The sequence below is a fragment of the Condylura cristata genome, unplaced genomic scaffold, assembly GCF_000260355.1.
Source record: "Condylura cristata isolate star-nosed mole 26May11 unplaced genomic scaffold, ConCri1.0 scaffold00004, whole genome shotgun sequence".
Lineage (NCBI taxonomy): Eukaryota > Metazoa > Chordata > Mammalia > Eulipotyphla > Talpidae > Condylura > Condylura cristata.
This window is the reverse complement of record NW_004567105.1, coordinates 31,022,167-31,034,293: the sequence shown is the minus strand read 5'-3', so window position 1 is coordinate 31,034,293 and position 12,127 is coordinate 31,022,167. Positions and strand designations below refer to the sequence as shown.

Below are 12,127 nucleotides of genomic sequence, written 5' to 3'. Positions count from 1 at the left end.
ATCCCCGCCCCAGAGGGGATGTACTTGTCCATCTGCCTGTTCTGCTCCCCTCTCTGTCTCTGGTGAAGCCTCTTGCCACCCCTGAGCCTCTGGCCTGTACCCCAGTTCTGTATGCACAAATAAATCTTTAAATAAAAATTCTGTGAAGAATTGCTTAGATGAGGTTAATGTGAAATAAAATAACTTTTATCCTAGGACATAGCAAATCTTTTTGTTACTTAAACTTTCTCCAATGGAAAATAGAACTCCACAGCTTCCTATGAGTGAACTGAAAAGAATGATCTATAAATTAAGTCAAATGTCCAGTTTATAACAATCTGAAAATCTGAGAAGAGTCAGACATAAATTTTAGACTTGATCTACAGTATAGCTTATTTTCCTTAAACCTATACTATTTTAGATATCTGAGATATTAATTTTTGCTCTGTTCCAGTGAAATATTCTAAATTCTCAGGTCCAAGTTACTAATATAAACAAAACTTATGAATTGTTCAAAATAAACAATGTACTCAGGGGCCTCCCTGGTAGTTCAAGGGGTCAGGATGCAGCACCATGAGGCTGGCCGCATCCACCGCAGCAATGAGTTCGATCCCCAGCCAGGGAGCTGACCCACATGGCCAAACAGACCTCCTGACCCACCTACTGCTCCCCTCAGCAGTGGATTTCAGTCAGTCTGCCATTCTGTAACCCAGTCTGTCTCTGGTGAATCCTCTCAACCCTCGCATCTCTGGCCTGTACCCCAGTTCTTGTATGCATAAATAAATTTAATAAATCTTTAAAAAATGAACAAAAATCTAAAAAACTCTTTAAAAAACCAACAAACAAAAACCATGTATTCATGGTTGGTAATTTCAAATGGATCAATCTGTGCTGTGAAAGTCATGAAGTAGGTAATATTTTTGTTTTCTTCGGCTCCTTTCTGTTCTGTCACACACTGATAATTTGTCATCTTCCAGCATTATCTTTCTCTTTGAATTTCTTGTTGGCCTCATTGCTCCTTACAGGAAGTAGATTGGTTAGGGTTTATCCCATAAAACAAAGAGCTATCCGGCCCTCCTTGGTGCAGCGGGTTAAAACACAGCACTGAGAATCTAAAGCTGCTTCTACATGAGTTCAATTCCCACCTGCCCCGGAGGTAACCACATGGCCCGGCAGACCTCTCCTGACCACCCGCTGCTCCCCTCAGCAGTGTACTTCGTCGATCTGCCTGTTCTCTCCCCACCCTCTCTCTGGTGAAGCCTCTCACTGCCCCTGAGCCTCTGGCCTGTACCCTAGTTCTGTATGCACGAATAAAACAATCTTTAAAAAAAATAAAAAATAAATAAAACAAAAACAAAAACAAAAACAAAAAACCAAAGAGCTATCCATAGTTTTAGAAAAAAATTAGCTGTGCCTTTGTCTAACTGTGTAACCATTTCTTTTGTTATTTTCCTCATATGTTGAAACATCAAGGTCAAATAGTTGACCATTTCTTTTGTCTGTCATTTTCCTCATATATTGAAACATCTCTCATTTTCCTCACATTAAAAGAAAAAAAAAAACGACACTCTACACCATCTAAATAAAACAATGGTATGCATGTAATTTACTTTGCACACAGTAATAACTGATGAAGCTAATGGATCAACCCATGCAGGAACTTCCACCATTAGGGTGGTTGTAAATATCTTGGGATGAATAAAAAGAAAAAAAAAATGGATATTCCTTTTAGGCAACAATTAGACCTAAGAAAGTTTAATCTGTCTCCCAGATCTCTGGGTAGAAATTTGTTTGCATGTATTCAGCTATCATAAGCAGTAGTGGTGGATGGCCATGATTTTTAGCTAAAATTCACCCTCATTTTAAAACCATACTTGATTTTCTTCCTGTGTTTTTGATTTAATAAAAGGGTACTTTATTTCAGTAAACATTAAAAAACCAAAAGAACAAAAAAGCAAACAACTAGGGTATCACCCCTGACTTCACTATTTTGGTCGGCCTCACCCAGTAATCCCCACTCCTTATGGATTCCAGTAGACCTGTTCTATTTTCACTGTTACTCTCTTACTCTAGACCACTAGCATAATTCCTCAGAATTACCTCCCCAAACCTCTGTAATGTCCTTCTCTAATGCTAACTTCCCTACAGATAGTGATCTTTTTAGAATGCCAAATGAAGCTGAACACTTCAGCTAATAGTAAGGCTAATATGCTTATACCGCTGGGGTTCAACTGTTGCCACTTCCCAGTGAAACTGAACAATTTAATGCCCCAAGCAAAGCCAGCAAGGGTGCTCCTTCTTCCTGACATGCCTCTCCTGTGTCCAACTTCTTTGTTTCTTGACACATCTTTGCCTCACTATCTCCTACATACTCTGCCTGAATTTACTTATTGCCTTCTATTTTGACTACTTAACTATTAATAGTGGGACGGTGTATCTAAAACCGATCACCCAAGCGGATGACTTGCAGTCATTTGTTATTATAAGCTGCTGGGATGGAGCACAGTTTCATTTTAGTAGGAGTCTCTAGTTCCTAGTAAATCAAAATACAAATGGAAGAGGAAACATAAATAGCAGGCTCACCATGAATTCACTTTGGAGTAAATGTGAACTTGCCACGACGTCCCTCAGCTGTGACCTTGTGAGGATTCGGCTGGCTGACTGCAGGTACTCCATTGCGACTTTCTCCCGTGGGGTTGGTATAGCCACAAATGGTTCAACATTCCCCAAGCTAGTCATGTCCAGTGTAAGAGATACGTTGGACCCTCGTCTACATGGGACAAAAATGGTATTAGGTTTAGACGCCACATAAATTATTTTGATCATACTGATTGATGATTCTTTAAATAAACACAACTCAATGCGTACTTTCACAGATATAAGGCACAGATGTCTCTTTTTCTTATTGTACTACAGTTGATTATAGTGACTACCCAGAGTTTATTTCCAGGAAATTGGCAATCTTGTTAAAAACTCAAGATGAGAAATTGAACTGCAGCTTATTAATAAATATATATGTTATAGAAATAATAAACTGCCTAATAATAGTAAGTGAAAATTTAGGAAAAGTAAACAATATATTATATTGAGAAATTAGATGTGACATAAACCGTCTTTATTTGCATGTATGTGTAGGAGTCCCACAAGCTTAGAGGGAAAAACAACACAATTCAGATTATTATTATTAAAACAGAATTTAAAAGTTAAAAAGTATATTTTTATAACTTCTGAGTGATCCCTTGTTAACCTTTGTGTCTTCCACTTATAAGTGAATGTGTATAAGCAGGTATGAATGTATTTGCATGCATTTATTTAATTGGGTGACAAACAAAATGGACCACTCCACTGAGTAATAATTTCTATTTCTTCTGAAATTTTCTTCCTTTTATCAGAGGCAAGGTGAGGTTTTTCAACTCACGAAGACCCTAATGTCTGGAGTAGAAAGTGTGAGTGCCTTTTAGCACTAGCTCTGTGGAACCAGGGAGGAACTATAAAATTGTACATGCAAGACTGAGGGTCAAAGTCAGAGGTTTTATCCACAAAATTTGTTAAGCTGAAAGGGTCCTCAGGTATGTGTTAGGTGATAAAGCATAATACCAAGTACTTGGCATCCCAAGAACATGAAGCACCAGAGAAAAACAGGTCAAAACAAAAGTGACGAAAGATTGCATGAATAGATACGTATTTAACCCTGAAAATTACTTCCTTTGAGTGGTATTTTGTATGCCTGTTATGGAGTACGACATCAGGAAATATTTAAGTGACTAGGTCTTCTTTATTAGAACATACAAAAAAGGGTCATAAACAAAATATATATCAGTTCTTTATTTGTATAAATCATCCTCTAATTGCAACTTTGGTGCCATTCTGTAGTTTGGATATAATGTAATTTTTGTTTACTTTTAAATGATCTTTAGTTGTAGTTATAATTTAATTGGTAATTTAAGTGTTTGTTATTTTCTATATTTATTGCTAGTTACAGTACATGAATCAGAAAATGGCTGGACTTCTAATGTTTGCAATGTTCTGATTCTTTCTTTGAGATGATACATTTTTCTAAATATTTTATAGATATTATTTCTGACAAGTAGTTTGATTATCTATGTATCTACTTATATATCTTCTTATTTCTACTATTATATGTTGCTAAAGGTATTACTCCAATCTGTTTCTTCCTAACTTTTTCCTACTGGTTTTGTCAAAGCCTGAGATAGGATTATGAGTCTTCTAACCCAAAATTGGTTCATTATTTTTCCTTAGATTTCTTTTGGTTTTTACTTCATATATTTCTACTATTGTACTATTTGAAGAAATACATAATTGTATCTTCATTGCAAATTTTATCAATATTAAATGCTTTCTCACTATTATATCTGACTTTCACAAAACTAATATTGACATACTTGCCATACATTCTTGCATGTTCTTGAAAAATATTTTCTATTTCATATTACTTTTAACTCTTTTAACTCATTGTGTTGGGGATTATGGGAATCTATCACCTGATAGATTTCTATCTTATAATTTCTATCATCTGATAGAAAAATGCTTGCTCCCTCCTTTTATTCATTTATTATTATTTTAGTGGTTATTGGTGGCGGTTGACAGGATTTCTATATTTCTGAGTAGGAGGTAATGACTTGACGAAGATTCAAGAGTATTTCTACTTTTAGACCAAGCATTTTAACCTATTTTTGGTGAAAAGCAGTTTTCTAAAATTTCTTAATCCAGTTCTGGTCTTCATGTTGACAGACATTCCTTCCTGGCTCTGATAATAGGGTATCTTTTGGTTTTGGTTTCAAGAATATTTATGAGAATTCATTTTTTGCTGGGTTCATAGAAGCCTTAGTTAAAAAATTGGGAGTGTCTGTTCAATAGATTGTTAATCAGATGCCATTTAAAACTTGATTCCACTGAGTCCCTTTGTAGCGCAAGGACAAAAGTCTCTGCAACCTGTCATTTAAGTCATATGCATGGCTTGATAGAAGTCCGGGTCTCCCCTCTCTAGAGTGGTCAGAGCAGATGTCTAAAGTAGGAGACGTTTGTGTTAAGCATTTATGGTAATATTTTAGTAGTAAATTCTTTTAAAGATTTACGTATTTACGCATACAGAACTGGGGTACAGGCCAGAGGAGCAGGGGCAGTGAGAGTATTCACCAGAGAGATAATGGGGAGCAGAACAGGCAGACTGATGAAGCACACTGCTGAGAGCAGCAGAAGGCGATACAGCAGGGGTCTATTGTGCCATGTGGGTCACATCCCTGGCTGGGGATTGAACTTGTGCTGAAGTGGTCTTATTGCTGTGCTTTAACTTGTTGAGCCACCAGGGAGGTCCCAGTGGATACATTTTGATAGATGTTATTTCCGAGAAAGAAACTTGCAGGAGAAAAAAAAATGTGGGAGCAGGAAATGATAAGACATTTTTGAGAAATGGCAGGTAAACTGTTGAGCGAGAGCTCAGTTGTACAAAAATGTATTTTGGAATGGGGGTGTAGGGTATATAGGAGGAATGAGAGGGAATCATGAGTTACGGAGACTATAAGACTATAAAAAAAAGCCTCTCCAGATCCAGAAAAGGGAGATTTTAAAACATTGGAAGTTCCACTCTTGACTTCCCACAGCAAACCCTGCATAATCATGGGGGAATTCAAATTTCTGAAACCCTGTATCTACGGGTCATTTGACTACTGAGCATAGTTCCTATGGATTCTGTGATAAAATGAGAGCCATGGAAATATTTTCATGCAAACTGACTTAATAAGGAAGAATAACTTTTGTCTGGCAAAGGAAGGAAGAAAGGAAACCAATATTTATTAAACATCTATTATTTGCCAAGCACTGTTCTAAGCACTTTCACATATGGCATCTCAATCTTCATAACAGCTTTCTGAGGTATGACTTTCCCCCATTTTATAGACAAAGAAATAACTAATTTAGGAAACAATAGTGGAACAAGATTTAATCCAAGTTAGAATAGCCAACTTAAGCTCTTTCTGCTGTGCAACCTAACAGCACAGATGCATGGAGAACAGCTTATTTTATATTCTGCAGAGTCAGTTGTTGGGAGGAAGGTGAAGATTACTGAAGAGTAATGTAGAGGCAATACAGTTTTCAGGGTACAAATTCCATCGTTGTAGTCATACTTATTAGGGGTTCAAATCCTACCTCTCATGGCCTTTCCTCAGAATACTTAGCTTCCTTGGTATTGCAATTTCCTCCTCTTTTGTAAAACAAATAATTCAGTGAACCTACTTCAGAGGGTTATTCCAAGGACTAATCCGATAATATATGTAAATCACCTATAAAAAGTGATGCCTATTGATATTAAAATTGGGTTATCATGAATACACAAAGTCTTCACAACTCTCACATCTGCTTCTCTCGAGGAACCTATTCACAAACTTTATTTTTTGTGAATTTTTTATTCACAAAAACTCAAAAATTGCTTATACTAATATAAACTTTAATATTTTGAAATCAATGGATAAAATCTACGTGCTTGTCATAAAAGAAAAATATATCCTTCTTGATAACCTATTTATCTTAAAATTTCCTTTTACTATGGCCAATCCATTTCCGCTGAACCCTAAACAATTCAGAACACTTCACCTAACACCTCAGACAATGTCTCAGGGATCAATTATGGAGTTAAACTTACAGGGGCTGTTGACCTTACAGAGCATTTTCCACAAAACAGCCCTTATCATGGTGAAGTGTGCTGTGTCCTGGCAGTGAAATATTGCCATAGGATGTCATTAACTTGGGAAAGTCTCCGCTTTTGTTAATTCTTATTTTTAAGGAAAAAACAGTATTTATATTAATTGAAATATAGTGGAATTAGGAAATCTAATCAGAAGAATCAACTTAAAAACCTGGATTCTTCTTAGTCATATCTTATGCTTGGAGAAAAGAGATTAAATACATAGCCATGTATTTGTTCAAGTGCCATTTTATCATTGTAAAAGTAACAAGTGTTCATTGCAGAAAACTTAAAAGTTCAGAAGGCTTTAAAAAAAGAATTTCAATTATCCCCCCCCCCCGCAAATGACAGGTATTTAAAATGACTTTTAAATTGTATTATTTTATAGGCCGTAGTAATAGTTCATTATTGTTTTGATTTTTTTTCTTTGGTTAGAAATGAGGATAAATGTAATTTCATATAGCTATTTTTCATTTATAAAGAATATGCCTATTCTTTCCTTTATTTATATTGTGGCATTCATGTATTTACTACTGATGACTATGATGTATAAGACAATAATTATTTTTCAGCGATTTTTGCTGCCTTAAAACATTTGTCAATTTTTAATGTCATGTTGATATGCAGTCAAGCATATTAATTTTTTTGTAGTTTCTTACATTGCTTCAATATATAGACATTCTTGGGCCCTGTCTGGTGGCGCAATGGGTTAGGACACAGCACTGCAAGCTAGCCACAGCTACTTCAGGGCGAGTTTGATCCCCACCTGGGAGGTGACCCACATGACCTCTCCTGACCAGCCAGCTGCTCCCCTCAGCAGTGTAATTCATCGATCTGCCTATTCTGCTACCCGCTCTGTCTCTGGTGAATCCTCTCATGGCCCCTGAAGCTCTGACTTGTACTCCAGTTCTTTATGCATAAATAAATAAATATTTTTTTAAAAACGATATAGACATTCTCCTGAAAGTTTACATTTTTATAAAGTTAATCCTTTAATATATTTATAATTATTTTGGAGTAAGGTGAGAATCTCCTGTTTATTTTCTCCAAGTACGTTATTAAATTTCTAGCACAATTAACTCATCAACCTAGAGAAAGGGTGTGTTTTATGAATGTGGAAATGTCAGGTTTCTTTAAGCTAACACTGACCAATGACCTAGTTTAACATCACTTTCTTAAGCTGAGAGGTTGTGAATATATTGAGACATTTCAAAAGACATTTTAAAAATAAACAAAAAGCAAGCAGTGAAGAGAAAATTAAAATTAAGGTGCAGAAAGAAAATTTAAAAGACGTAAAAAAATCACCAGAAAAATAGAAGGAGACCCGGACTTGTAATAAAGACAGAACATGGAAAGTTAAAAACATAAACTCCTATGTAAATTCCTATGCTTCTCTTTTGTTCTGTAACTCTGGGTGAACTGTTTAGATATTTTTTTAATGCCTCATGATTGCTGTTGGACAAAAGGGAACATAATAAAAAGCTTTATCAAACTCCCACTGTAGCACCAATTATTATTTATGCCAAAAATAAATAAGAGGGAGGAAATTCAAAAGATACCATTGCAAACAATTGAAGGAAAAAGCAAATTCTTAAGGAAAGGTAAAAGGAATGCAATAAACAGTGTGTTAATTACAATTAAGTAAAAAGGAAAACATGTATAAATATTATGGGCCAGGCTCACACATTCATTTCAGCAAGGGAATATAAACAACTGTTGAAGTTGTTCAATTCTGTATCACCGTTTCTAATGACGGAGAGGTGTGAAGAAAGTTCAGCTAAAATACAAGAATGCTAGAATTGAGTTGGAATAGCATAAAAGTAGGCATTTGGTCTTCTGATAGTCAGGGTTTTGTGTGTATTGTGGAAGCTGGCATTAGACAGAAAGGCAGCTGTTTCCAGCATGACGGCCCTGAGGTCTGTCTGATGCTCAGATGCCACTGAGAATTACTAAGTCCTTATTAAGTCTTTTTGCAATAACTCTGCTCCTGAGAACAGTCAGTCTTCAAGCATATCTCCTCATTTAACAGCAACAAAGTGTGGAAATGGGAGTAGAGAACAAAATGAACAAATGATCATTTTGGCCTGTGATCCAGGAAAATGTACTTCTGAAGCCATTGAATTATGAAATTAAGTTTCAGTGCTTATCTTGAAGTACTTGAAATAAGAATGGAAAAATGTGCATCTAAAGATTGTAAGAAGGATTTAGAACAGAATGAAAGAAGATTTGATCTTTGAGAGTTTCTCCTGTTAAATATTATATTTTGTTCTGTAAAAAAATATACAGGACTTTTGTTCAGAGCTGTCTTTAGTCTTACACACCTTTAATCCTCCATGGTGAGAGGAAAGAACTTTAATACTGGCATCTTTTTTTTTTTTGAAGTGAAATTGTGAATCTGATAACTTTGATTCAATTTTCTTTTTTATCTGTTATGATTATAACTATCACAAATCTGGCAATCTTGACTGGATTCCTATGGGGAGCTTAATTCCCTCCCAGGCCCCCCACCCCCAACTTGGTATTTCTTACTCAATTTTGTTTAATTAGTTCATGTATTTATTTTTTAGGAGCTATTTAATTAAAAAGAAAAAAGAAGAGAAAAAAAGAATTTTTTTCTCATTTGAATAACAAAGGAGAGGTGAATGCTATTGTTTTGTGTGAACTGTCTAACCTCCACAGTTCTTTGAAATTCTGTGACTTTTAAGTTCCAAGGATAATGTTTTGTAATGAATGGTTTGTTGTTTGTCTCCATCTCTTTACCTTCAAAAAATTATATATAGTACTAATCACCTTCCTAGACCCCTTGACAGTTGAGAGAGTGCTAGGAAAGTTAAATTGTAACCTAACTTCAAATCTCTTGAAAAGTTGAATGTGCTGTGTTACTAATTTCTAGAAGAGGTATTATGACCCTATATAGTAGAATTACCCAATGAAAATACTGTAGGGAATGAAAGTAAAAGGTATAAAAGATATCAGGCATGAGTCCAGGAAGGTGATAAATATATTCCATTCTAACGTAAAAGAAAATCTTATAGAGAACATTTTAGTGTGGGAAATGATTGATTTCCCAACAAAAGCTTCTATCTTACTAAGTAGAATGATCCTTGCCCTTTCTAATGTTTATAAATAGATAATTTGAGTAGTAGCTTTCTCAATGTAAGATTCTGAAACCTGCACTATAGTTCCAAGGTGGTTGTTCATTATTTTTTCCTGCCCCCAGTTTGCCCAAAAAAAAAAAAGGGACCGTAATTTCTTTATTTTAAGAGTTTTTATCTATCACATAAGAGTTTTAAGCACGGTTTTGCTTACACGCTGATTATATATTTTAACACATGTATATGTGTCTCTAACTCTATAGCTAAATATGCAGGTGTGTATGCATGCCTATTTTCTGCTAGTAAAATCATTCCTGGCTTTGTGCTTGGATTAAATATATTGTTTTCTAAAAAAATAGATTATTTGAGTTCCTACAGTGACATTTGTCCCTTTATAAATGTACAGGGCAAATACATTTTAACTTTCCTTTATTATGTTACAAAATAAAACTCAAAACGATAATTTGAAAAACCATAAATTAAACATGTCAGCATTGTTATTTAAGCATTGACCTTGGGATGTGCATTTAAATCGATGCTTCACTTAAGCTCTTTCAGCTACAGACCACTTACTCTGTAAATGGGGAAAATAATAAAACTCACAGGGTTGATTCACAGTATAAAAGTCAAAGAAGCAAAAGTATGTGACCATTTCTAGCCTAATAGAATATGCTATGTCATATAATATGTGAATTACTATACCAATTAGTAATGACCTGCACTGATTCTGACTGCACTTTAGACTCACAAGGCTGCGTGGCTGCTCCCTGGCCGTGCCTGAAGAACAAAGGTGGGGAAGTGGTGAGTGACAAGAGTCCCCAGCTTGTTCATGCAGAGTGAGGGACTCTAAGTTGGAACTAGTTTTCCTACTCCGATCCCTTAAAGTTCTTACCTCATATCCTTAAAATTCATACTTTTTTCAGATTCAAAAATAGTGCATATTTACTATAGAAAAACTAAAAATATACACAATGAAAAGAGAGGGGAAAAAAACTGTCAAATCTTAGAGAATATCTACTAAGCACTTTGTACGTGCGTCTCCTTCAAGACTTACTCTGCATATCTATATACAAATACGATAAATTCTGTCCTTTAAATGCTACAATTATTTATGTCTTATTTTTTATTTAAATAGATCATGTATGCCGTTTCATGTCTTTAAATTTATTGAAACACTATTTTCAAGCACATTATTATATGCCATTGTATGAACATACTATAGTTTAATTTAACCAAGGCCTTATGTTTGGAAACTAAGTTGTTTCCAGCTTTTTATCATCATAGGCAAGCCTGTATATCAATGCTTGTGCATTTCCACGATTATTTTTAGGTCAAGAGATTTAAAAATTAACTCAAAATCTCTGATTTTGGAAAGTTCCCTGGACACTTGGAGAGTCAAAGAGGCATAAAGACTCTTGAATGGCCTCCGACTCTTGTTCAGATCTTTGCTGTGATTCTTTAGCAAGCATCCCTAATTTTAAAACCTCCTAGTCCAGAGTTTCCTTTCAGCTTTTACCAAAGTGATGTCAGAACATTGAAACTATGATCATAAAAGTCTATAAACATCTGCCCTTAAGACAGGTGTTTTCTTATCTATTTCCTGTGTCTGTCTCCAGTCTCCTCTCCCATCACACCTTTATCCTGATCTCTGTTCCAGTTTCAATAAAGCTTCCACTCAGGCTTTCCATGATCAAAATGAACCAGACTCAATTCTTTCAGATCCACCTGCAAATTTCCTTTGAAGCCTCTTAATGGTTTTCTCAATGTGTCTTAAATATATTATATTTACTGGAAATGATTTATCCCAAGGTATGAACACCCTGAGGGTAAAGACTGACTTAAATCCTCCCTCAGTCTCCAGTCCTGATCCCAGGAAAAAATGTTTTAGATGGCTACATGTATAAGTGGTTGCAAAGAAATTGGTTAAGTATTATTATGGTGTTCTTGTGTGCTTCCAATTCTGCAAATGTGGAAATGAGGAATCACGGTAGACAGGAGTCTGAAACTTTAGAACAGAGAAGGGTAATAAATGTTAAGGTTGATATTTAATTTGCTTCTTGTTTAAAGCAATGAAGTTTGAGCATTAACATCCCAAAAGCTATGGTTCATAAAAAAAAGAAAAAAAAAACAGTGCTTTGTCTTGTAACCAAGTATGATTAATTTTTACTCTTTTTTTGGCACTGGGTATTGTTTTGACTGTCACTCATGGTGAGGAGGCTGTTTCCCTTTTAACAAAAGAACAAAATAATGGTAGTTCTAATTTTAGTTCTCCAGTTTAGTTTTTCCAAGTTCATATAATTAGTTAAGAAAAAGATGATGCTGAGGAAATATTACTAAGCCTCAATGAATAAAC

The 12,127-nt window shown here is 35.2% G+C and overlaps 1 protein-coding gene across 2 annotated transcripts in view; it reads right to left on the bottom strand.

The window, feature by feature from the left end:
• The window catches only part of PTPRR (protein tyrosine phosphatase, receptor type, R), a 219,786-nt gene that overhangs the window by 43,171 nt on the left and 164,488 nt on the right, over positions 1–12,127 (bottom strand). For both annotated transcript variants that reach the window (XM_004675893.2, XM_012720496.1), the window contains one exon: positions 2,563–2,749. In XM_004675893.2, the coding sequence (XP_004675950.1) occupies positions 2,563–2,749 (187 nt within the window). The remainder of the gene's footprint in view (positions 1–2,562; positions 2,750–12,127) is intronic.